Source organism: Symphalangus syndactylus, chromosome 18, assembly GCF_028878055.3.
Source record: "Symphalangus syndactylus isolate Jambi chromosome 18, NHGRI_mSymSyn1-v2.1_pri, whole genome shotgun sequence".
NCBI lineage: Eukaryota > Metazoa > Chordata > Mammalia > Primates > Hylobatidae > Symphalangus > Symphalangus syndactylus.
In genome coordinates this window covers 97,701,231-97,729,068 of record NC_072440.2, presented here as the reverse complement: position 1 = coordinate 97,729,068, position 27,838 = coordinate 97,701,231, and the positions used below count along the sequence as shown (strand labels likewise).

At 43.1% G+C, this 27,838-nt stretch overlaps 1 protein-coding gene across 1 annotated transcript; it reads left to right on the top strand.

The window, feature by feature from the left end:
- Positions 1-22,592: 22,592 nt before the first annotated feature.
- LRATD1 (LRAT domain containing 1) lies at positions 22,593-24,935 on the top strand. The gene is made up of 2 exons (XM_055252839.2): positions 22,593-22,833; positions 23,843-24,935. Exon 2 carries the CDS (start codon positions 23,879-23,881, stop codon positions 24,755-24,757), a length of 879 nt encoding a protein of 292 aa, XP_055108814.1. The 5' UTR covers positions 22,593-22,833; positions 23,843-23,878; the 3' UTR covers positions 24,758-24,935.
- The last annotated feature ends 2,903 nt before the right edge of the window (positions 24,936-27,838 follow it).

Here is a 27,838-nt window from a genome sequence, read left to right as displayed (position 1 = left end):
TATATGTATATATATATATATATACACGTATATCTATATGTGTGTATATAGATATACGTATATAGATATATGCATATCTATACGCGTATCTATACGCGTATAGATATGCGCATATCTATACGTGTATAGATATACGTATATATATATAAAAGCCGGGCTGAGGCAGGAGAATGGCGTGAACCTGGGAGGCAGAGCTTGCAGTGAGCCGAGATTGTGCCACTGCACTCCAGCCTGGGCAACAGAGCGAGACTCCGTCTCAAAAAAAAAAAAAAAAAATTAGCCCCAAGCATGGTGGTTCACACTTGTAGTTCCAGCTACTTGGGAGGCTGAGGCACAAGAATGCTTGAACCGTGGAGGCGGAGGTTGCAGTGAGCCTAGATCATGTCACTGCACTCCAGCCTGGGCTACAGAGCAAGACTCTGCCTCAGAAAACAAACAAATAAACAAAACTAAATACATAAATAAACCAAAGAAAACAAAGAAAAAAATTAAAAACACGGTTTACTACCACCAACTAAATATTATGAAGAACAGCACTTAAAATCTCTACAGTCTCTTGAGAAAATACCCTTTTAAGACAGAATAAATGTATCTTCTTAATCTTTCTCTTTCACTATTGATGCCCTTCTTAACATCATTTACAATAATAGTGCTTCATTTTCGAAATTCTCCTAATTCTCTACCTCAAAAGCCATCTCTGACATCCACCTCGGTGGCCCTTTGTCTCTTTTCTCCTACTCCACTCTCACTATTCATTTACTATTTGATAAATAACTGAGTAACTTGTGCCAAGCATTAGGTATGAGTTGGTGAATTATGCACCCTCGATCCTTGCTTTTCTAACTCTTGTAAGCTCTCTATTTTGTAGGTTCTCTTAGCCTTTCTGTCCATTCTTCCAAAGATGTCCTATTTTTTGAAACTTATAAAACAACAAAAAAGGAACACTCACCCATTTTTTTTATCATACTGAATCTGCTTGAGAAGTAACTTTCCAGGTTGACAACTCCTTTCCTTAAGTTACTTATTCCACAGACAAAATACTTTTAAAAACGATCTGTACCTTCATTATCACCAAAGTTCAAAGCTACACTGTGGCAGGCATAGACCATGGGTCTGGAGAAGAAAATACAAGTGTGTGTTGACGAAGATTAGAAGAAGCAAGAAAGACAAAACACAACTCAGAAACCAATGCCTTAAAGGCCTATTTAAACCTCATCATATGCCCCAGTAATTTAATACAAAACTTATATTGCCTTATAATTAGTTAACTCATCATAGGTCTGTGCCTTATTTCTCAAACTCCAGATAAATTGTAAACTTCTCAAAGGCAAAATCTTAAGCATCTCATAGCACCTAGTCTTGCTGTGAAAGGTCACAGAATGAGGAAGGAATAAAGAAAGGAAATAATTGAAGGAAGGGAGAAGGAGCAAGAATAAAAAGCAGTGACTCAAACATTCCTTTGTCCAAGAGAATTGGCCAAGGTCTCTTTTCAGATGTGGTATGTCTGCTCACGAATGGCCTTCCAGGGCCCAGTCTTAAGCTCTCCTCAAATGCCTGCTTAGTAATCAACTAAAAGGCATTTATTTAATGAAGTGCCAATAGGTTCCAATTCCGTGCTAGTTGCAGGGCTTTTGAGCAGAGGGAAAAACTAGGTTCCCATCCCTGTGGAAGGGCAGGAAGGCTCCTGGGATGATCGCTATTCACCAAGAAAAGAAATAGAAGCACTGATTTGATATAAAATAAATAACGTTAGTCATACACATTTGTTGTTTTTCTTTCTCCTTATGTATGTGCTACATTGCTCCCTGAACTAATTGCCTAATTACAGATGGTGAAAGCATTTAAAGGATTAAAGTGAGATCCCTCACATATAATGTGGAGGTAGAGACGTTTATTCATTGCTCCACTGAAAAATAACCCAATATCTTTTACAGCCACTGAAACATCCATTAATCTGCCCCCTCTACCCATGTGTTTAACCAGCATTAATCTCTCTAAGATATCACTAGATACCACTGGCCATTTATACTAAGCCCTTTAATTAATCACATTAGCCATCATGTGTTGACCCTCTTCTCTCCTGCATGCCATTCATGCAATTTCCTAGGGAAAGAAGTAAAACACACATTTTTATCAATGGCTACAAGGCACATGTAACCAATTATTCCTTTAAAATTGGAGTCACAAACCCTTATGACAAGAAAGGTTAAAATGTCGCTATTTTTATTTTGACATATAGATGTGGCTGACATTTTTATTCTGCTCTATATTTTGTAGAGGAGGACAATAAGAGACATACACAAAGAAGAACCTACTGCTCAAAAACAAAATCAGAGTTCCGTGTAAACCAACATGCCTCTCTTCTTCAATGCCAGTACACTTGGGGGATGCATTAGCCATTATAAATCAGGTTATACTGCAGTAATAAACAACCCCCAAATTCCTAGTGGCATAACATAAAGGTTTATATCTCATTCATGCAAATTTCAGTGCAAGTCTCAGTGACGCTCCTGTGGTTTCTGAGCAATGCACTCTGCTTCAATTGTGTGGCCCCATCATCTTAACAGGAAGCCTCTTCCCTAACAGGGAGGATAATTTTCAGGTTGAAATACTGCAGGTGGGCTTTTTACCATCTCAGCCTGGGGTGACAGATGTCAGTTCCAAGACTAATCATATAGTCCTGTTCAACTACGAAAAGACTAAGACATTCAGTCTTTTTTGTGTCCTGAAAGAAGAGAAGGGGAAGCAGATAATGGTAAATACTGTTAATGTTTATCTGAGAAGACTAAGTTTACTTGTCTTTACTGAAACTACCTGTTGGTTATAATAATGATATGTTATCTGATACAATGAATGCTAGTTTACAAAGAACGTTCCATTTCCTTATCTCATTCGTTTTAATTTTTTTTTTTTTTTTTTTTTGAGACGCAGTCTCGCTCTGTCGCCCAGGCTGGAGTGCAGTGGCGCAATCTCGGCTCACTGCAAGCTCCGCCTCCCGGGTTCACGCCATTCTCCTGCCTCAGCCTCTCTAAGTAGCTGGGACTACAGGCGCCCGCCACCACGCCCGGCTAATTTTTTGTATTTTTAGTAGAGACGGAGTTTCACTGTGGTCTAGATCTCCTGACCTCGTGATCCGCCCGCCTCGGCCTCCCAAAGTGCTGGGATTACAAGCGTGAGCCACCGTGCCCGGCCAGTTTTAATTGTATTATGTTTATATCATTATATTTTATTATGTAACTCAAAGACTAAACCCTGAGTGAATAGGAATTTAGTTTAGAGAGAAGTGCCCAAACTGTCTACCACTAAATATGTCTATTAGGTGAGGTTTTTTTTTGTTTGTTTGGTTTTTTGAGATAAGGTCTCACTCTTGTCACTCAGGCTGGGGTGCAGTGGCGTGATCTTGGCTCACTGCAACCTCTGCCTCCTGGGCTCAAGGGATCTTCCCACCTCAACCTCCTGAGTAGCAGGGATCACGGGCGCACACTAGCTAATTTGTTGGTAGAGATGGGGTTTCACCAAGTTGCCCAGGCTGGTTCCAAACTCCCGAACTCAAGCGATCCACCTGCTTCAGCCCCACAATGTACTGGGATTACAGGCGTGAACCACAACACCTGGCCTGTATTACTGAGTTCTTAAAAGCCTCCATACTCTGGGCACCATGATTCAAGATGACAAGGACTTTCTAAGGTGGGGTGTGTAATTTTTCATGTGGGGGGGGTCCATGCTTTTCAGCAGATTCTCAAAAAGTTTTCATTTTGCTGGTCTATGGACTCCTCTACAAAATGTCTCTTACTGATCTGATCCTCCAGAACATCTGTTAAGTGCATGGCATAGGTAAGTGGACAAAATAGATCACTGAGGAAGGAATTTAAGGAAAGAAGTTGAGAGAGAAGAGATGTTCAGCAATTGGAGCGAGGGAGTCTGGGACAACAGGTCCAGCGAGAGGAGCTGAGTGTCCTGGAGAGTGGCAGGAAGGGAACCAGGAAACAGAGTACGGAAACAAAGGAGAGCAGCAATATGTAGAAGACAACCATTTGTGCATTTGCATTTTGCAGAGTCTCAGGAGAGTCCCTTATCCATTCCTGGGTGCTGATGCTCTGCCTCCAGAGTTTGCTTTCCACCAAGCCTCTGGTGAGAGGTTTGGTATGCATCCAGACACTTAGACCACATTTTCTAGAACTAGGGATTAGTATACACAAAAAACGTTTTAAAAATGAGTGCTGTGATTCATTTAGCATTCACATATTAAGTGTGAATAAATCATCCCTTATAATATCCTTGTGTCTAAAAGCTAGATCTGCTCTTTACTGGTGGGATGGTAAAAGGGTGAGACTCTTGTGTAGACAAATCCAGCAATGTCCATGGAAAACTAAATGAAACATTTAAAGAAAAATTATACATAAATGAAATGTTACTCACAAAAGATAAAAATCTACAACTAATTACTACTGCTACCGCATAGTTCAATCTCTGAGGGAGACTAAAATAGTTGTATTTTTTAAATTTAAAATCAAGGAAATTGGTTTCTTCTGAAATCCCAGGAGGTTTTTCATAAAGTGACAATGTTCAAACATAGTTTAAAGGACATCTGGTGTACCTGAGCAGGTACCTTTCCCACACAAGATAAACCTGCCCTCCCAGCTCAGCCTAAGTCACTAGCCCTTCCTTCTGCATTCCTGGGGGGAAAGAAACACTCTAGTTGAACTGCACAATCTGTGGATTTAAAATAGTCTTCTGACTCTCTGCTTTGTCAATTAACATCACACCTGTTTTCCAGAAGCCACCTTAGAACCTCAGGGCCCCACAGACTTTACAGGACCCTCTGATGGCGATTGAAATTTCTGAGGATGTGCCATATGCCTGTAAAACAGCACCTTTGAAAATTATAGCTTGGCTATTCTGACACATTCGAGTACCAATCTCCTTACATGTTTGTTACCTAGACAGACTTCTTCTCAAAAAGGGAGAAAGGAATTTTGTCTTTTCATCTTTGACTTTATACCTAATGGTATTAATCATATAGCAGGGACTAATAACCTATTAAAAAGACATAAGGAAGGAAGGAAGGAAGGAAGGAAGGAAGGAAGGAAGGAAGGAAGGAAGGAAGGAAGGAAGGAAGGAAATCAAAGAGTCTCAGATAGGAATAAATTTTCTACACTGACAGTAAGAGTCAGGGACAGATGTTGGAACCCTGCCTGACCACATAGCTGCCTCTGAAGGCATCTCCTTCTGCATCTGAATTCCTTTGTCCCCCAGGGCCTGATTCTGAATTTGGAGGTATCCTTCTTGACCTGCTTTGTTAGCTAGCTGCAATTGTCTCAATAAAAACATTTACTAAATGCTTATGTTTTGCCAGGTGCATTACATGCTTCACATGCACTATCTCATATTTTAATATTTGAAAATCTGCAGTAAACATGGACACAGAAAGATTCATAAAATAGTAAATGTATATTTTAATGAATAATTATAAAGTGATTTTCCATGTACATGCCACCTTAATTAAATTAAAAGGATCTTATCAGAATCAGAAGCCCCCCATATGTCCCTTCTCTCTCTCCCACCCATTAGAAACCCTATTCAGATGTTACGATAACAGTGTTCTTGCTTTTCTTTTGGTTTTATGTCCCATGTTCATGAATTTTCTTATCTAATTATCAAAGTTCCATAAGTGGTAAGTATGCAATGACCATCATGTGTTAGGGATGAGACATCTGATGATGTCTCAGAGTTCAATGCCATGGCCTGGAACATATGGGTAGCTGAGGCCCAGTAGCCTTACTGGGGCAGGCTGTTCAGAGCTCCCGCTTGTCTTGGAAGCAACTCCAATTTTTGCCCAGAGCTTTCTGATTCGCAGCTGCTAAGCAGCTCACGTTCAGAATTCCTGAACCAGCTTCATCTCTCAGAGAGCACAGCGGGACTCATGTTCACATCAGCCCATTTGACTCAGCTGGAAAAAATGAAAACGGAAAAGAAAAAAAGTCAGTGTTAGGTCACCCGGTGCAGCCCCTCGCCCGCCAGCACAGTGAAATGCTAGCTTTGAGTACAGTTGTACTGGAGAGGCTCTGATGCTGTTTGCTATGTGAACAAACTCTTCATTTAAAAACCTTGTTAAACCAAGAGGTTGGATAGCATCTCAGAAATTATCCTGTCAAACCTCTTAAGCTTTGAAAGAGCAAGAAACTCAGGCCTACAGGGGGGACATGACTTCTTCAAGGTCACACAAATGTGATAATGCACAGTGGTGGGTAATCAGGTCAGGTGAATAAAATTCCTTTAAACATGACAGGCACCCAACGAAGGTGAGGATTTAATGGTGTTTCCTTTCCATTCCAGAATGGACAATCCAGCTGGCTCATGCTCCGTTTTGATGAGGTTCTGGGACGCGAGCCAGGTAACTTGAGGGATTTAGATAAAACTAAATAAGAATCGGTTCACTTTCTTTTTCCTAAGCCCAACATTGAGGCCAGAGTCAAGTAATTCAGGCAACGGTAGGTCACCACTCTCCCCACATGAATATACTCCAGGCCGTTGGCTTTTGCGAGTCAGTAATGATCCCTCACATCCACAGGAGACTTTGAATAGCTCTCTACAGTTTACAAAATACTTCCAGACAGATTATCCCACATGATCAACATAAGGATCCTCTGGAAAGGGGCAAGGCTGCTCATTTTATTCCTATTTTTATTATTTATTTATTTTATTTTTTATTTTTTTGAGACAGGATTTCACTGTGTCACCCAGGCTGAAGTGCACTGGCATGATCTTGGCTCACCGCAACCTCCGCCTCCCAGGTTCAAGCGATTCTCATATTCAGCCTCCCAAGTAGCTGGGACTACAGGCGTGCATGGCCATGCCAAGCTAATGTTTGTATTTTTAGTAGAGATGTAGTTTCACCATGTTGGCCAGGATGCTCTGAAACTCCTGACCTCAAGTGATCTGCCTGCTTCAGCCTCCCAAAGTGCTGGGATTACAGGCGTGAGCCACCACGCCCGGCCTATTCCTATTTTTAAATGAAGAAACTAAATACTCATCCGAGCCCATAAAACACACGGAGCTGGGGTTACTGATTTCTATTTCATCATAGTATTTGATGACAGGTAAGAAGAGAGCCCAGAAGAGAGTGTCACGTGCTTCATCCCTCACCCTGTGATTAGATGACAGCAAAAACTATTACAAAATGTTCCACTTATTAACTATGTGTCCCAATCATCTGTCCTTGATATTCCCCCAACATTGAAGGATTTCAGGGCAGACAATTTGATTTAAACAGAATTTTTTAAATAAAGAATTTTTAGAGTTATAAATATCAGTAACTATGATATTATCCTAAAATGATTCAGCCCATCATGATTTCCCAATATGGTATCTCTATATGCAGGTCGAGCATCCCTAATCCAAAATCCAAAATGCTCCAAAATCTGAAACTTTTTGAGTGCTGACATAACACCTTTGCTTTCTAATGGTTCAATGTACATGAACTTTGCTTCATGAACAAAATTATTTAAAATATTGTTTGAAATTATCTTCAGACTACGTGTAGAAGGTGTATATGAAACAAACCTCAAGTCTAGATTTGGGTACCATTCCCAATATATTTCATTATATATATGCATGTTTCAAAAAATATGAAAAGTTCCAAAATCCAGAGCACATCTGGTCTCAAGCATTTTGAATAAGGAATACTCAACATATATTTAAGTCAGCATGTTGGAGCTACAGGCAACTTCACAAATTATCTTGGCCCATCTCTCTCATTGTGGTTAAAGAAACTAAAGCCAAGAAAAAAGAAGTCACTTTTTCCCAGCTGACATAACAAATCCATGGGCGAGCTAGGACAAACACCAGTGTCTCCTGAGCCTCCAATCCATGTCCCTTCTACCCCACTGACGCATCCTAACCCCCTTGTCTTCCATAGAGCATCCCTCAAACTGATTCGTGCTTAAGCAATTCACACAGAGCATTTTGTCAGGGACCTACCAGTACTTGTCAATGTGTCCCATTTATTGTCCCCTCTCTGAGCCTGAGGTCCTCATCTATAAAATGCAAATAATCTCTGTGCTTCCCACCTCACAGTATGGGGCTGATATGCAAGTGAGAGTGGTTATTATCAGGATTTATCCTTGGATTTGCATTCTGTACAATCTTTGAAAGCCACTTCCCCTTTCTTTGCCTCAGTTTTTCTATCTATAAAGGGGAAATTCTACTGCTTTGTATTTAGCCCAGAGTAATGCTAGAACGAAAAAATATGTGTAGACATTAACATACCCTGATCTCTTCTAAATAAAATGCATTTTAGTTATTAACATCCTCATCAATTTCTCATTGCTATTCCATTGATCTACATTAATCATGCTTTTACTTATTCAGCTAGCACTTACTGTGTGCCCAGCACAATGAAGAGAGGAAGGGGAATAGAAGGCCCAGTCCCTGCCTTCAGAAAACAGACAATTCCAACACAAAATGATATAGACACAAATAAAATAGAAAAAAAATGACTCTCAAAGAGTACACATAAGCATCTCAGGGATGGCATGAAAGTAATGTCTCATTCTTAGATTAATCCATTAGAAGGAAGATTTTCCACTGCTTTGGAATAAAACAAAATAAAGGAGACAATAATAATTATAATGAGACACCTCCTCCATGACCCCCACCCCTGCCAAAATCAGCATAAGAGAATTCTAGACCAGCAGGCAGTGTGTTTTCCAGAAAGCCGCCCCCTGTCTACAGAGCACAGTGGCTCTAGAAACCCAGTCACAACTAGTGGCTTCTATGAATTTCATTGCTCTGTCTGTACTTCCTTTGGTATTAGTACCTCCATTCCTTTTTCTTATAGTTGTTTATAAATCTATCTTTGCTCCCTTGCTAGTCCAGGTTTTATTCATTGTTTCCTCCCTCTTTTACCTTCCATCCACACCTATACTTTAACTGCACATGACAGCACTCAGAGATATTCATCGTTGAAGACTGAACTGAATGAAATTGACCACCTGACAAAAGACAGGCTGCCAATTTTCACAGTGTGGTTACACTCTCATTATGTCCCTATAATTCTTCTATTAGGGATCCATTTAACTTAAGTTGTGTAACTGAGTGAAGCCAGGCCAGGATTTTCCCTCGCCCAGAGAGCTACTGGGAAGCTGCAGAGCGTCCCCCAGAAATGTATTCTTTTAAAAAATCATGATCACTGAAAACACAGACCCACATATGCACACTGTAAAACAGACAAAAGCAAGGAAATGCAGAGCCTAATCAAGATGGCAAAGGAGGTGTGGTTTAGCTTTCACGACCGCTCATCAGCTTGCATGCACTGTGGTGGTCTATTTCCACAGCCATCCAGCTGCTCGCGACTGTCACGGACTGCTCCTGGTCCCTACTGCAACGCTGTACTCTTTGGTCTACCTTCCTGTCCTGAACCACTATTCCAGACTCCTAATTCTCTCATTATCCAGCAAAACTTTATGGAATGCCCATGTCCATAGGATGCTGATTTACAGATCATGCCAACTTTGAAAACTACAAATACCTCAAGCCACCTCCTAGACATTCTGATTCAGTAGGTGTGGAATGGAGCCCAGCAATGCAAGTTTTAAAGATGATCTCTGGTTGATTCTAATGTGTACTCCTGGTTGAGACCCATAACGGAGTCAGACTGTTATCTAATTCACATGATAAATGGAGGTCCAATAAGAAGACATATGCTGTTTAAAAGTCACCCAGAAACTTCATGATTAATAAAGGATTCAAGTCTTCTGATTCCTATTTTGTATTCCTCTTTTTAGTACAATAGAGTTGACAAAGGAAAGGAAAACTAACTCCTGTTACTAATCATACTCCATTCTAGAAAGAGACTGCAACAGAAAATATATATCGATGTTTCTATTTTATATATAATATATATTTATAAATATATATTTCAAAGCCTTAAAAGTCATACTTACCATAATCAGAAAAGAGGATTTTGTCTGAATATGCAGCTTGCATTTAAAAACGAGAAAATATAAAGAAACGGAAAGTACTATGGTTCAAATTTTCTATTGAAACCAGCTCTGTGAATTAGTTGAGAGATTCTGCCAATATTCAATGTGGAAGAAGTATGAATAGCTGCTGTCATCTGGATAGAATTTCCCCATTTGCTTTTCAATCACGTATCATTATTTATAAATTTTAAACTATCACTTTTGAGATAATAAACTTGAAAAATCAAAGTCTTATAGATGCACAGCATTTTTATTATAAATGAAACAGCAGGGCAGGGGGAAATTGTTAGTGTTTCATTTTAGTTAAAACATTCCATTTCGATGAAGGTCCTTGAGGGCAGGAGGCAATACATACACATTTCAAATTGGTGGCATTATACCCAAACAGAGATATTAAGAAAAAATGCAATAAATGATTGTGTTATATATAAGAGGGAAAAATGGGGCCCAGTCTCATTGGTAACATAGCAACACTTAACAACACTTTGGCTGGGATCAGAATTTCTGTATCCCTAAAATAAAAAAAAAAAAGAAAGAAAGAAAAACTATGCATGCACATACCTACTTCTATCAAAGGACTATAATAATAATCAGAAGTAGACAAGTTTCATTCCTTTTATCTCTCTTCTATTCATGGTATAATTCAATACAAAGTATAATTCAGTGGAACATGACTAAGAGATATTCTTAAATTCTGATCAATGAACACTGTCCATTTTCTGAACTGAGGAAATGGAGTCAAGTATACAAGATTATGAATTAATTGAAAGAAGGTAATTTTTTTTAAGTGTGAGAAAAACAGGGGTAGATGGGGCTGTCAACACTTGGTTATAACTTTATCTCCCATCTAAGATGTCTGTTTTCATTTAGTTATCAAAAATGTACAATTAATTCAAAAGATATTAAGAACCAAGAATATCAATGTGAAATTAAAAAAAAAAAAAGAACCATGATTTTGTATCTACCCCATAAGAGGATATCTAGTCATGCTAGTCAGAATAAACTGTGCTTTTCTGTGTTCACAGATTAATCCTCAAATCTAAGTAGTTTATCAAAATAAAGCTTTTTTTTGGTTTGGTTTGTTTTTGGTCTGATTTGAAGTCAATTATCTCTACGAGATTACTTCATCTCTGATGGCTTCCATCCTTCTACCTAGGGAGTTAGAGCTCCTCCTTTGAAATGCATGGACAGAGAGGCAAAGCAGGAAGAGCTCCCAACACTCAGAACTGCCTCAGGCTTAACATGACACATCACATCTGCTCACATTCCCAACAGTGAGAACTCAGGAATATGGGGTTAGAACTGTATGCAGAAGCTGGAGATATGTAACCTCCTTGTGTATCTAGAAAGAGAAATGGTGACCATAACATAGCATTGTATCTGCCACAGAGAGTCAATTAGATGTATGGGAAAATCAGAAGTAGAAGAGAGTGGTGTCATTCTGAGTGATTAAGGAAAGTTTTCCCAGGAAGGTAAGATCAGAGTAGCCTTCAAGAATAGACTAGGTAGAAAAACCAGAGCACATGCCACAGGGAAAGAATTTCAAAACCAAAGCTCTGAAGGCAGAGAGTAGTGTTATTTCCCTACTGAAAAACTGTTAGTGAATAATGAAAGACAAGTATTCACAAGCAGGTGGGGAGGAGCTTATTTTGAATTTTAGAGAGGAGTAGAAATACCTTTTTTGTAGAGTAGCATTATGGTCCGTGAAGCATGACTGTCCAGGTATTCTAGGTATGCCCTGGATGTCCAATCAAGAAAGCTAGAAGTCATCATTTTCCCTAATTCATCCTATTATCAAAATTATCCAAATGATCACAAATCACTATTGATTCTACTTTCTACATAGATCTGAAACCCATACATTCCTCCGTGCCCCACTATCTCTGCCCTATTTCAACACCTTCAGTTGCCTTACTTGGTGCCAGGCACTAATGTTTGTGTTCCTGCAAAATTCTTATGTTGAAACTCTAATTCCTGGTGTGCTGGAATTTGGTATTTGGAGATAGGACCTTTGAAAGGTAATTAGGTCTTGAAGGCAGAGCTCATATGAAGGGATCAGTGGCCTTATAAGGAAAGTCAGTAAAACTCATGACTTCCTACCCTGACCATGTGAACACACGGCAAGAAGATAGATTTACTATATTAGTCCGTTTTCACGCTGCTAATAAAGACATACCAGAGACTGGGAAGAAAAATAGGTTTAATGAACACATAGTTCCACATAGTTGAGGAGGCCTCACAATTATAGCAGAAGGCAAAAGGCACTTCTTACATGTCAGTGGCAAGACAGAATGAAAGAAGCAGAAGTGGCAACCCCTCATAAAACCTTCAGATCTTGCCTTATTCGTAGCCACGAGAACAGTATGAAGGAAACTGCCCCCATGATTGAATTATCTTCCACTGGGTCCCTTCCACGACATGTGGGAATTATGGGAATACAATTCAACATGAGATTTGGGTGGGGACACAGAGCCAAACCATATCATTCTGTCCCTGCCCCCTCCCAAATCTCATGTCCTCGAATTTCAAAACCAATCATGCCCTCCCATCGGTCCCCCAAAGTCTTAACTCATTTCAGCCTTAACTCAAAAGTCCATAGTCCAAAGTCTTACCTGAGACAAGGCAAATCCCTTCTGCCTATGAGCCTGTAAAGTCAAAAGCAAGTTAGTTACATCCTAGATACAATGGGGGTACAGGCATTGGGTAAATACAGCCATGCCAAATGGGAGAAATTGGCCAAAACAAAGGAGCTACTGGCTACGTCCAAGTCCAAAATCCAGCAGTATGCAAACTAAAAAACAGGCCCTTACCAGAAACCAACTAGGCCCACACTTCATCTTGGACCTCTAGCCTTAAGAACTGTGAGAAATAAGTTTCTATTGTTTAAGGCACCCAGTCTACGGTATTTTTATAGCAGCACAAATGGGCTAAGACATCTGATCTCTTACCACATCCCCTTCGGTTGTCTCCCTGCCTCTGGCTTCTTTCTTCTTTAGTATAAACCTGACACTATGGGCCCACGGTATATCATGAGGACCCCTTTCTAACTTGATTCATGCCTACTTCACATTCTACCAATATCAAACCACTTTGTGTTTTGGTGAAGGTATCACATTTTTTATGACTCTTGAAATTTATATATGCTGTTCCTTGTAGCTGAAAGGACTTTCCACTCTTTCCTGGTCAGAAGAATTATATTTATTCTATAAGACTTCTTTATAAAACAGCCTCCTCCTTATCTCTTCCAGAGTTAATAATTCCCTCTTCTGTGCTTTTAAAAAGTTTTATTGCTTCCGTTAGTTTGCATTTGTTCATATCTTAGCCACCCCTCCACATATAATGTGAGCTCCACTGAGAACAGAGAATGTGTCTTCTGCACCTTTGCAACCCAGGTCTAAGTCCTATCTCTGATTCACAGAAGCTCAATAAATGCTCTGAAATAAAATGTGAAAGTTAATATTATGGATAGTATCTAAGGTATATTCTAAAGCAAATCTTTAAGCTTATTACTATGTGCTCTAGAGTAATAATAATGAAATACTACAGAATGTTAAAAAGGAGGAATATAGAAAAAGAAAATATTATTGACTCAGTAGGGTAGGATTTCTTAATAAGACCTGATAGTGCCCGAGAACAGTGGCTCACGCCTGTAATCCCAGCACTTTGGGAGGGCGAGAAGGGCAGATCACCTGAAGTCAGGAGTTTGAGACCACCCTGGCCAAGAGGTCAGGAGTTCGAGACCAGCCTGGCCAACATGGTGAAACCCTGTCTCTACTAAAAATACAATAATTAGCCGGGCGTGGGGGTGCATGCCTGTAATTCCAGCCACTCGGGAGGCTGAGGTGGGAGAATCGCTTGAACCCAGAAGGCAGAGGTTGCAGTGAGCCGAGATTGCACCATTGCACTCTAGCCTGGGCAACAAGAGTAAGACTCCATCTCAAAAAAAACAGGCCTGATAGTTACTAACACCTTATTCTGGGTTAGATGCTGTGATAAGTGTTTTAATATATTATTTTATTTAATACTCATCAAAACCTTTTAAGGAAAAAATATTGTTATTCATATTTGAAAGATAAATAAACTGAGACACATGGGAACTAGGCATCTTCCCTAAAACCATACCGTGAATAAGTAGGTGAGCCAGAATTTGAATCCAGGCACTCAGAATAGAACTCTGAGACTAAAGCTGACCTATGGTAGGAGAACAAGTTCAGACACTAGGATCAAAGGCAAAGACACAGAGAGCAATTAAGACAATATTAGAGCAAGAGGGATGAGGGATTGGAAACATGAGGACACGAGTAAATTGAGATACTTGCTCTTGGTAATTTAGAAATGGGCTGAGAATTTGCTGGTAGGAGTGCCATGTTAAGTACGTGTTTTAAAATAAAAACCATACTTCATTAACTATGTGCTATGTCTGTAGTTAGATTCATTTTGACAACTTGAAAACAAATAAATACCTCATTATGATAAAGATAATTACTAAGCAAATAAAACAAAATAAATCATCATTGGTAGCTATAGAAATGTGCCATGACACCAGAAATAAACATCTAGAAGAATAAATGAAACACATATCTAAACAGGCACTTTACTGTTTTAAATAAGCACATATCTGCCTTTTTCAAAAAATTTGAAGGTATCTCTATCAATCAGCAATACATTTATTGCAAGTTTTCCATAGATTCCCTACCCTGTGCTACTGGTTGTAGGAATATTTAAGTAAGGAGGAGGAGGTAGGTAGAGGAAATAGAAAAAGAGAGAGAAAGCACCTTTGACTCCCAAAGCTATCACTATCAATTCAAATTCATTTGTATTTAACCAATGTGTATTAAACTTCCACCTTGCAGCATGGATCGTGCTCAATGATGGAAATACTGGTGGGAACATCATAGATACAGTCCCTCCTCTAAAAAGCTCACAGTCTCGTAGTGGATACAGACACAGAGCTAGGTAGTGACAATATAACAGGGAAAGAACAGAGAACAGTGGGAGCACGTAGCGGGGCACCCAAGGCAGATTTTGAAAGTCAGAGAAGGCTGCCAGGAGGAGGTGAAATCTAAACTGAGATGAAGAAAGAATTTTTTTTGTCAAAAGAAGATTGGAAGAAAGAATGTCAGCAGAGGAAACATAAGCAGTAACATAAGAAACAGCACAGGCTCTCAATGAGGCAGAGAATAGTTAAAAACAAACAAATAGGCCAGGATTATAAAACAAACAAACAAAGTGCTGGGATTATAGGCATGATGGCTCACGCCTATAATCCTAGCACTTTGGGAGGCTGAGGCAGGCAGATCACTTGAGGTCAGGAGTTCATGTCCAGCCTGGCCAACATGGTGAAACCCTGTCTCTACCAAAAATACAAAAATTAGCCAGGAGTGCTGATGGGTGCCTGTAATCCCCAGCTACTCCAGAGGCTGAGGCAAGAGAATCGCTGGAACCTGAGAGTGGAGGTTGCAGTGAGCTGAGGTCACACCACTGCACTCCAGCCTGGGCGACAGAACAAGACTCTCCCTCAAAAACAAACAAACAAACAAATAAGCTTAATCAGAAAGGCTGAAGCAAGAAGCAAGAGGGCAGGTAGCAAAAGATAAGGTGGAGCAGTAAACAAGGGCAAGATCATGAATCTGCCATATGGTTGTTCAATATTTTCCTAAGGGCAACTGAGAGTTACTGAGAGTTTCAAGCAGGGAAGTGACCTAAAAAATGTACATTTTAGAAATCACTCTGTATACAGTACAGGGAGGTGACCACAGGGAACAACAATGTTGTGGTGGGGGGAATAATTCGTCGCCAACTGCAGCAACAACGTAGATGGGAGTGCCTGGTGCCTGGGACTAAAGTGAGCTGTAGGAAGGGACTAAAGGGGCCAGATGAGAAAGAATATGTATGAGGCAGATGTAACAGGAGTTGGACATGGCCATATGTAGCCCGGGGTAAGGGAAAAGTGATAGATAATGCCCAGGCACTGGCTTGCAAAACTGGGAGGGCAACAGTGCCTATCAGCAAAATGAAAGACAAAAAGAAAAGCAAAAGAAGTGCTCAGAGCTTAGTACATCCTGGCCTTTCCATGTCTGTGAAATAGCCACAAGGATGTGTCTTCTAGGCAGTTGGATGTTTTGGTCTATAGTTCCATTAGGGAGTTATCAGATAGACATGGGATGAAAGCCAAAGAAGCAGACAAGATCGCCTTCAATATGACTTTTCCAAAAGCCAGTCAATGAGGATGCATTGAGAAGAGAACGTGGAAACAGAAGAAGTCCCGAAGAAAACCTCTATTGAAAGAAGTTAAAGGAAATGAGTCCACAAAATGTTGTAAGATGAATAGCCAGAGAGGTTGAAGGAAATCAGGAGAGTGACTGTAGTACGATGGAAGGAAAGGAAGAGCCTAGCTCAGCAAGGAAGTTGTCATCTGTGCACATGCTTCTCAGAAGTAAGGTAAGAACCCAAAAACATCCATCACATTCAATGCTGATGAGATCACTGGTCCCCTTGGTGAGAGCTGCTCAGTGATGGAGCGATGGTTGCACAAGACAGCCTGTGGTGGGTGGGTTGGGATAAACTGCAAGATGGGAGAGTATCTCAAGGGAGAGGTAGAGTTAGGAGATGTTTTTAAGATGTGAGAGACAAATACGATTCCATGCAACTGGGAAGCAGTTAGGAGAACAGGTGGAGTTACATACGAAAGTGGAGAGAAGGGGTTATTAAAAGTGTGAGGTCCTTGAGAGGGCACAAACAGGAGGCATCAGAGCCCAGGTTGATGGATTTGTCTTTGCCAGGATGGGGCCAGCAAAGGCACTAACAGAAGGGCAATCTAGATGTAACACAAAGAGCATAAAAGTTACTCTTTGCAGAGACAGAACCAAGATTTTCATAATCAGTCAATCAGTAGCCTAAAAGGGAATTTGACACCTAGGACCAGAAAGTTTTCCTGTTTATGCAGGTTTCTGCTCTAACCACAGCCTATGAGCACAGTGTGTGGGGGCACAGAGTTTGAGCAAGAAGAAAAAAAGATAAAGCCTCAGCTCTACCATGCACCTGCAATATGACTTTTAAACAAGCCACTTGACTTCATAATGCAAACTGATACCTTTATTTACCAGCTTCGTATGAGCAAGTCTAAAATGAGTCTCACTGCTGCTGAAAAGAACTGGAGGATGTCTAGAGAATGCAATTCTAAGTATTTATTAAGTGCCTACTCCTCGAGGGCTGTCCCTGTACTTAAGAAGAATATATATTTTTTTTACATTTGAGTAGCATTTGACTTGTAATTACTATACAGCATCCAAAATGCCTGGAAAGACTGTTCAAAATGCAAATTTCCTAGAGCCAATCCTGAGATTAAGTTTCAGTAGCTTGGGGGATAGAGCCTGGGAATCTGCATTTTTATCAGGTTCCCTGAGGATGCTAGAGGATCATTTGGAAACCCAACACTATACATCACATAGCACATCTTCCCACACATTGTGTAATTTAATACATGTGTTGGGCATTGAAGCGTTCAAATTAGTGAAAGCTGAAACAAACACAAATACTGACACCTCACTAAATAAAACAGAGATCATCATTCACGTGCGCATTGAGTCAGGCAAGGTGTATTTATTGAGTGCACACTGCACCAAACCCTATACTTGGCAAAGAGAATATAGACTTGAATTAGATTTTGGGCTTTTCTTCAAATATTCTTTAGTCTATTAATAAAGAAAAAGAGGAAAGTCAACCCATGATGCCAGCTCAATTTGGTAGGTGTTTTGACAAATTTCTGACATATCTTGTGTCCAATATACACATGGTGCTATGGAAGCATAAAGGAGGGTCTCAATTAGAGTGGGCTGAGGGGACAGATATATTGGAGGGGCTGACACTTGGAGGGGGTATTGATTTTGAGCAGAGGTTAGATCAGACAGGCAGGGAAAGACATTCCAGAGAAAATGAAGAGCAAGCAGTGTGTCTGTAATAGTGACCCATGCCTACACAGGAAAGTTCAACCATCACTAATATGGGGAAGTGGGCCCACACAAAAGGCATGAACTCTCCTAAAATTGGGAGAGAACACAGAGAAAAATGAATGCTAGGTGAAGATATCTTTGTATAATCCACATAAAATAAAATATTAAACCAGTTAGTGCTAAAGGTTTTGCTCAGGGAGCATTCATGAGTCTTTAATGGTTCACTGATAAGAAGCCACAAAAGACACTTTAATATGAACACTCAGTTATGGGAAGGAAATTAGAAAACACGGAAATGTGGAGGCCAAACTTGGAAGAGGGCACTGAAGAGGAAATTGATAGCCAGAGTGTCAATACATGCATGCGGGTTAAGGGAAGCAGGATACCAGCTGCAAGGAGTTTACTGGGAGGGGTTTCCCAGGCCATTTTTGTGGTCTATAAAAGTAGAAAGCAGGTAAGATGTTTAGAGAGCTGGGTAAGTTAGTCACATGGAAGCTGTGAAAATTTCTAGAACAAATAGTAGGGAGATATGGGGTAGTACCTAGAGGGGACAGATGTGTTCATTAGTGATTTCTTTACATTCTAGGTGATGTGAACCTGCTGAAATGCTGCAGAGATTGCAGGCAAGTTAGCCTTGGCAGTGAGAACAGATACAAAGAGAGAAGGAAGTGTGTGTGGGGATGGGGGCAGCGGGGCAGATTTTTATTGTTCTGAGATAGGTCTAAAATGAAGGAGAGTATATCAGTCAGTACAGGCTAACTGCTATAATACATAATCACACAATTTTGGAGTGGCTTAACCCAAGAAGATTTATTTCTTCACAGTCCAATGCAGTTTTCTTGGGAGGGGAAATTATCAGCTCTACACAGTCATTTAGGAGCCCCGGCCTTCTTCCATCTAGTGGCTCCTCCATCTATTAGATCCTTGGAGTCCTACCATGAATCCTCTACAAATGGCCAAATGGCAAAAGAAAGCTCTGGAAGATTGTGTTAATGGTTTCAGTTTCAGGAGCTTTCAGGAGCAGCACCTGGGAGTGGCTTATTCTACTTCCACCCACATTGCATTTGCCAGAACTCAATCACAGGGCACAGGGCAAATGACTGCAGGCATGCGGGGACTTATCATTTAGCTGGGTGCCCAGAAGGAAGGGAAATGGGATTGGTGAAGCCATATAACCATCTCTAATCCAGATGGATACAGAGTATTCTTTAGCTCAGATCAGGGTATGTTAACTGCCTAAGGCAGTAAAGGACAGGAGATGGAACAGTTCATTTCATTAAAGGATAAGGTGGGGCATATAATTTTCCTGAACCCTTACTCCAAGGCCAATTTTAAAGGATGACAGTTTGAGCCAAGGACCTGTTCAGTAAAATTTGGAGAAAAGCTTTTCAAATAGTGCCAAAGAAGCAACCAAAAAAGAGAAAGAGACAGAGAGAGAGAGAAAGAGGATACACCAGATGGCACCAGCAGAAAAGATCACATACATTTGATTGACTCCTAATCACTTCCCCGTAACTTTTTTCCCCACACAAATTCCTCACACCGGAAATGTTCATTTAAAACGATTAAAAATCCTTCAGGGAACCCCCACCCCACTCCCTGCCACCACATGATCAGCCCAGGGACTCACATGCTGAAATCTATAGAGAGCTTTAGGTCTCAGAGTACTTGAAGGATAGGCATGGATCTCACCACCTTAACACAGAAGCAGTCCTACACCCCAATCAGGGAAAGCCTTGGACACTATCTATTGCTACCTTTTGCCTGGGGCAAAGGAGAAAGAGAACTGCACAGCTGTCATAAACAAGTAGGGTATGAGACCTCTCTCTTCCACCAAGAACAATAATAAGGTAGCCTTGATTGAAAGCTCACTGTGTGTCAGACACTATGCTTACATGTATGAACTCACAATAATTCAGTGAGGTAGCCACTATTATTACCTCTTTTTTACAGATAAGGAAGTTTCCTGATGCCCCCAAAGGTTAAATAACGGACTCGAGGTTACCCAGCAATAAATGTTGAAAAAGAGTTTAAATTAGTTGGTTTTCAGAGTTTGTGTTTTGGACAACTATATTCTACTTTGGACAGCACTGTATTTTCTCATTGTAAAAGCAGGCAGGATGGAGTAAAAAATAAAAGTCAAAACAATTTGAAAACAATATTTTGTGACGAACATAAAACGTTTTCTACAATCAGCATCCTTCATTCGATTGTCTGACTTTATTATCTGGTAATTGCCAAAAGAAGACAAAGTGTAGCTGTATCTTCCTTAGTTTACTTTTAGCTCCCTTTATTTCAAGCCTCACAGTCAAGGTGTTCCCTGCCTTACGTTTCAAGGGGGCTCCAGGGTATTTTTCCTCCCACGTGATTAGAAAAGCAGTTAGCCTTTTAGCCTAGCAGGGGGAATGAGAGGAAAGGGAGAGGCCGAAAATTTTAAACTTTAGGCACTATATCTCCAATAACTGACAACATTTTTTCTTAATTATGCTTTATAGTATTGGAATACTACACAAAGAGGAACGACCTGCTTACTCGGTAGTCTGGAGCAGAACGAAATAGAACACGTAGGGCAGAACACAACAAATGAGTTGTAAATGTTTGTGCACAAGGCTTGATCTTGGGGATGGAGGGAGGATTTTTTTTAAGTTATTCAAATGCTGAGTTGCTTTCAAAGAGTTCTTCTCAGACATCAATAATGAACTCTTCAGATACCCTCATCCCAGACAGCCCTGAAGTCCAGTTTATAACAAGACCAATAACTCACTCCTTATCTCTAAAGCTACTTGTTCAATTCTCTTGACTTCAGGGCCAAAATGAGTTGTTTATTACTTATGGCAAGTATAAAAAAGGCCATTTCAACCTGTGGTCAGTTCCACGAATGGCAACTTGTTTTCTGATAACTTGCATGCACGTGGACAATAGCCAGATTTCTAAAAAAGATTTAGGTACATGAATTGTATACAGATGGTCATTTAAAACCATTTTTTCCAGCAATATTTTAGCATCTAATTTGATAAATCACTGCATTTGGAGGCTGTGGGGGTGTACAGAGACCTTCAGAAAGCAAACATAAACTGGAGGCTTGGAAGTTTGAAGATATTCAAGCAGAAAAGTCTAGCAAAGAAAAAAGGGGGTTGTAATATGGATCAGTCTCCATGTAACCTTGAGCCAATCAGCTAACTTCTCTGGAACACCAGTTTTCTCATTTTATGAAACAAGATTGTATTCAATAAACACTATAACCTAGTGAAAGACTGGATCTGGTATCCCATAGGCTTGGATGGATTGCTGGTACTAGTATTGGAGCTTTTGTTTCCGTGTTTGTTACAATTCGGATATTACTGAGTACCCTACAGAGAAATAATGATGAAATTGTCTACTTAATTTACTCTTAAGTGTCTGGCCACGTATAAGTGGTCAATACAGGCTGTTTTCATTTTTACTATTACTGATGGAACACACTGCATGGCTAACATTGGCAAAGAGGCCCAGAATACAAGGTTGTGCAGAATACAAAGTCTATTCTCAAGGAATTCACTTTGTAGGGAAGAGGTGGGGGGTTCAAATAGGAAGTATCAAATTCCTCATTGGGAAAGAAAAGAGGCTTCATAGAAAAGCTGCTGAAGCCCAGGCTTAAAGATGAGTAGCACTGGGGCCAGAACCAGATGTCTAAGAACTCTTTGAGGCTTAATGTTAGGAACTTTTGAAACTATTGGTCTAGAATGTTGTATACATGAAGTTCATTTTTTCAGCATCCAATATTCAGAACACATTCATTCATTAACTTTCCATCCAGAAATGTAATCATTAACTACTGCTGGATCCCCCTTTCCCACAAAACCAAACAAAACTTGCTTAGCAATCCCAATACTGAGGCTTGGAAAACACTTTTACATCCTACTCTCTGCTTGCATGTATGAACTCACATACATGAGTTATGAGGTTCTCCTATATTCAGAAAATTGGAGGCCAATATCATAGGCACAGCCAGGGAATGCACCGGCCAAAGCTCAGGCTTTCGGGTGGCATTTGACACCAAGCTCCTTTTAAACCGGGCATCAGCTCTGGGTCAGCAGCCTCACTCCAGTCAAAGAAGAGGAGCCAAACGTCGCAGGAGCAATTTCAAAGACGTCTGGGGAAGGAAAAGGGTCTTCGATCCAAGGACCAGCCTAGGGGCCATCAGGAAGCAAGGCTCCGGGGGATCCCAGCAAGGCCCAGGCGCCCACCTCCGACAATGTCGCTGCCTGCCCCCGGCCGCTCGCAGTGCCTGGGCCACACTGGGGTGCCCTGGGGTTTCTTCTTCATACCCAGACTCAGCTTCCCCGCTGGAGTCTGTCTTCCTGGAACACGGAACGCGGGCGGGCTGTGTTCTCAGTCACAATCAGCTCGGATGAGCTGGGGGGCGCGGGCGCAAGCGGGCAGCAGCGCCTGGCAGAAAGCGCCGCATCCCCCGCGGGTGCGCACACCTCCGCTCCCGGGGGCGGCGCGCGGTCGGGTATGCGGGGGACTGGGCGGGGCGGAGCGGAGCAGAGCGCAGCGGAGGTCCGCCTCTGCTCCCCTCCCCCGCCGGCGGAGATTGACACAGCTCGGGCACCCGCCCCAACCAATGAACGCGTCCTGGGGCGGGCCCTGGAACCGGCTGCTCCGGCTACTTAGAGTCGTCGGCGCGGCGGTGGGAAAGCAGAGCCGAGCCGGGACTGTCCAGTGGGAGCAGGCACCCCGGCCAGCGCAGACCTGGAGGCGCACGGGCGCCGCACCGCACGGTTCGGCGCGGGGTAGAACGGAGCCGCAGCCCCACGCGCAGCCCAGGACCCACTCGCCACCGCCGCTTCCTCAGCACCCATGGGGACCAGGAGACTTTAAAGGAGTTTGGGGTTTCGGGAGCAGGGAAATCACGGGTAGGGAGAAGCGGCTTTCTTTGCCTTGGAAACGGTGTTTCTTCATCCGATTGTTTGGATCCTGTGCTGGGTAGGAGGGAGAGGGGTCTTTGGGCTAAAAGTGAACCTCTCTACACACACACGCTCCCACCCACACCCACACACATACACTGCACTGGCTTTCTCCATCCTTCCCCTGCCTCTTTGTTAGGTTATTTTAGACAGAGCAGCCTCGCCCTGGCGCAGTCCCATTGGCCCTGATGGGGACAAGGCAAGAGAAGTAAGGGGCAGAGTGCACCTGCCTGTGAGGGCAGGTGTGCCCGGGTGCTTGGGGGTAGGTGCAACGGCGAGCGTGCAAGCGTGGAGCTGAAATTGTGTACGAATGTGTGGGGTCTAAGTGTGCCAGTGTGTCGTCGCGAAGGTTTGTCATTGTGGGTGTATGTGACATTATACACCAGTATACCAGCCTGCCAGTGTCTGGACTCCCAAGTGTCCAAAATGTTGCTGGTGTCAAGTGAATGCTTGAGAATGTGTCTGATTGTCATTGTGTGAGCCGCTGCAAGGGGAGGAAGGCAACCTAGTGCAGAACTGGGAGGTGGGCTGGAGAGGGTGGGGACAGAAATGGGAGCTTGCTCCCAGCTCACTGGCCTTAGGCTCCCTTCTCCCTTTCAGCCCACCCCTCCGTCCTTCCTGGGTGTCCGTCTCCCACACTGCCACAGCCAGCGCTCTCCTCCCCACCGGGACCCCGCAAGCTCTCCAGCCAGCCTGGGTGTTTTCTTCTGGGAGTTGGACCGGGTTCCCGGAAGGGGTCGGAGGCTGTGTGGTGGCGTCTGCCCTCGCTAAACTGGTGGCGGCTTCTCCGCCCCTCCTACCCCCGGGGAGGCACGGAGGACTCGGCTGGAAAGGGTGACTCCGGTGAGGGCACATAAGCGAGCCGGCAGGTCCCAGGGGCACTGCACGTCTTGGGGAGGGACACCGAAAGGGGCAGCCCGGACTCTGACGGTGTCTCTGCCTCTCTGTGCCTCCGCAGATCCCCGCTCCTGGCCCTCGCCTCGCCACCTCATTGATGGGCAACCAACTGGACCGCATCACCCACCTCAACTACAGCGAGTTGCCCACAGGGGACCCGTCGGGGATTGAAAAGGACGAACTGCGGGTCGGGGTTGCCTACTTCTTCTCGGATGATGAGGAAGACCTGGACGAACGCGGGCAGCCCGACAAGTTTGGCGTGAAGGCCCCCCCGGGTTGCACCCCCTGCCCGGAGAGCCCCAGCCGCCACCACCACCACCTGCTGCACCAGCTGGTCCTCAACGAGACTCAGTTTTCCGCCTTTCGGGGCCAGGAATGCATCTTTTCCAAAGTGAGCGGTGGCCCTCAGGGCGCCGACCTGAGCGTCTACGCGGTCACCGCGCTGCCAGCGCTCTGCGAACCCGGCGACCTGCTGGAGCTGCTGTGGCTGCAGCCCGCGCCGGAGCCGCCCGCGCCCGCCCCGCACTGGGCCGTCTACGTGGGCGGCGGGCAGATCATCCACCTGCACCAAGGCGAGATCCGCCAGGACAGCCTGTATGAGGCGGGCGCGGCCAACGTGGGCAGGGTGGTGAATAGCTGGTACCGCTACCGCCCGCTGGTGGCCGAGCTGGTGGTGCAGAACGCCTGCGGCCACCTGGGCCTCAAGAGCGAGGAGATCTGCTGGACGAACTCGGAGAGCTTCGCCGCCTGGTGCCGCTTTGGCAAGCGGGAGTTCAAGGCGGGAGGGGAGGTGCCGGCCGGCACACAGCCCCCGCAGCAGCAGTACTATCTCAAGGTGCACCTGGGAGAGAACAAGGTCCACACCGCCAGGTTTCACAGCCTGGAAGACCTCATCCGCGAGAAGCGCCGCATCGACGCCAGCGGCCGCCTGCGAGTGCTCCAGGAGCTCGCCGACCTTGTGGACGACAAGGAGTAGCCGCCTAGAGGCTGCCGGCCCCTCTGCCTCCCCGCACCTCGCTCCCTTCCCTTCCCCGCACCCGGACTTCACAGTCGGCGGTTCTCAACCCCTGCCACCCACGCGCGTCCGCCGCCGGTGGCCTGGGCCCGGGCTGCACCCCCGCACCCCCAGGCCGGCGGCAGGAAGTCTCAGGAACTGCCCCAGGGCCGAAAGGGCGCCGCTGCGAGCGCCTGGCTGACAGCCACGGTGGTGGTGACGGTGCTGGGAGACCCCGCGTACGCTTTCCCCTTGAGATGTAAACCGGGAACGGGGAAGGGGCTGAGGGGAGAAAGGACATGGCCTTCCCCGCGAGTCCATGGCCAGGGACTGTGGCCCGACTCGAAAACAACCCTCTTCTCAAAAGGGACCATCACCGCCCCGAGCGTGCGCACACGGACCGGTCGGAGGCGAGAACTGGTCTTTACAGGGCACAGTTCAGCTCCTCTGTGGATGCGTCCCCAGATCGCAGGATTTCCAAGAAATCGAGCCTGTCCCTTGTGCACTTGGGAATAATTCCCCAAGACAGCACTTCGGGATTCCGGGTTATCCTGAGGCTGCCCGGGACTTTTCCAGCTCTCCAGCCCCAGGTCTCCTGACATTGTGTTCCAGGCTGCGGGCTAAGCCAGACAGTGTTTGCCTCCCATTCTTTCCACCGTGGGAAGCGAACGCCACCCCCACCCGCCTTTGCCTGCGAGTCTCCCTCGCTGGCCGAAGGGAAGCCGGCTCGGTCCCGGGAGGAAGATGGCGCAGCGAATTCGGTGAGGACAGCCGGCCCCGCCCCCGACAAGGAGCTCGCTCGTTCACCTGGTGTCTGGGAACTTGAATGTATAAAGGGCGCTTATTGTTCTGAACCCTTGATTGCTCCCTCCTCGGGCTGCATTTCAAAAATAGTCATATTTTTAAAGGAGTTGGAGGAGAGGGAGAGGGAGGACATGGCACCATTCCAGAAACCAGCATTGTTCTAACACCATAGCCAGTATATTTAGTTTGGCTTTTCCTAACATAGAAATCTTCAAAGGTGGGGAAGTGGAAATAAAGTTTTAAAAATGAGAGAGCAGTTTTCCAACTATGTCAACAAAGCCTATCGTGTTGATGTTTTTATTGACCATTTTAGCAACATGCTAATAAAATTTCAAATTGAAATTTTTATTTTCATGGCTTTAATCCATGATAGTTTAAATACTGGGGGCCATTAAGAGTGGATGTAGCTAAGAGCTTAGCTAACATTGCCTTTTCACTCTATTTTTCTCAAATATTATAAGAATTCTGTTTTTGAATATTGTAGTTAATTTTTTGGCTTTCAACAGCAGCCCTAGTAATGGTGGAGTCGTTCATTAATGTGTATATTGTACTGAATTTCTGTCAGTTAAGGGGTTCACTGCTTTGGTGGAAATTGGTGGAAATTGCTAGCAGGTTCCATGATGTTATTTTTTTCTCCATGTTGCATATCATTACCATTTCACATTTGCATTTCTATTTTTCTTCCTCTCCTCCTGATCTCCTTAAAAATGAATCTAGAGTTGGTGGCTTTTTCCCCCTCCTCTTTAGCCAGTGCCACAGTTCAGTTCTTCCTGAAAACAGGGATGAACTTGTAGCATCAGGACAAATGTGTGTTTTTCAAAAACTTAAGGCTGGGTGTAAAACCCCTTCTGTGGACAAGGATTTGTAAACTTCTCTCCTCCCTCCAGCTGCGGCCCCAGCCCAACTGATAGTTACTTGATTCAGTGTGCTAGACACTTATAGCATCTATGTCTCTTTCAAGGGAATTTATCAAATAATGCTGTTTAGCTGATTGTTGCAAGCAATTGCATATTAACAGCTGTGATTTCGTTGGACAGCAAGTATTATGGCCAAAGCCAGTTTCTTGGCATTTCAAAAATAATGCAATAAAAACTAGTTGAGGTTAGCTGAGACTGGAAATGCCTTTTTCATGGTAAATGATTCACTTCTATATTTTTTCTTTCTTTTTCTTTTTTTTTCTTTGGTTTTCATCCTGGATTCATCCCCTGATCTTAAATCAAAAGGTCAGATCAATGAACTATGAACTAAAGTATTTTTCTTAAGCCTATTGAGTGATTTATTTTTTAAAAAATGTTTAAATGCATATGCTTTTCTTTCAGCACAAACAACAGCAAAAACTTTTGTAATAACTAACTTACCTTTGCATGTATGAAGAACTGAAAGTCATTTATTTCCCTAACTTATTCCTCTTTCAAGTAACAGGTGGCAGATCATAAAATGAATTCTTTGTTGTATCTACACACTCCACAGTCTTTACTGTGTCCTACTACTGTATCTTGGCTCCCTGCTGTATTAAACACCATCTTAAGCACTTGTTCCGGCAGGACTCCTTCTTGACACTTTGTCTTCCACCTCAAAGTCACTCAAAGAGTGGAACTTCATCAAAAGAAATGAATTAGTCTCTATCACACTGAATACTAAGATGTATTTCCTCTGATGGTACATAGATTTCTCTCTCACTAAGGGGGTCACTCTCATAGAGGAATGTCTTGTCAGTTTTATACTTGCTGAGGCTAGACTGACAATAAAAATGAGTTGGGCAGTTAAATTAGCATTCGTTACCATATTGGCCGATCAAGGATCAGGTTGATGATAATACCTCTACAAATATGCAATAATAAAACAATAGTTATGAAAGAAACTTGAAAGGTTTGCAAGGTTTCTCCTATCCCTGTTGAAATTATCATTTATTATCTCTTTGTCAGTGTTAGTAAGGCAACCCATGACAGAATAATTAGAGTGATAGTTCATCATGCAGAGGATATGATCAAGATATTACCTAATGGTTTTATCCTGAAAAAGGTGTATATTTTTAGGGCATTGTTAACAATGTGAGTGAAACCAAGATGGTGCAAGTTCCCTTTGCAGATGGCATGGGCACACTTGATTTTTATTATGAGTGAATGTAATCTTTCTGTATTTTACCAGAGTTACAGCAATTACCAGAAAGGTTTCCTAACATTTTAATAATGTTAGGGATTTCATTTTGGTTTTAGTTGTCCTCAGGAGACAACGGCTTCACAGTAATTTCCATGATGT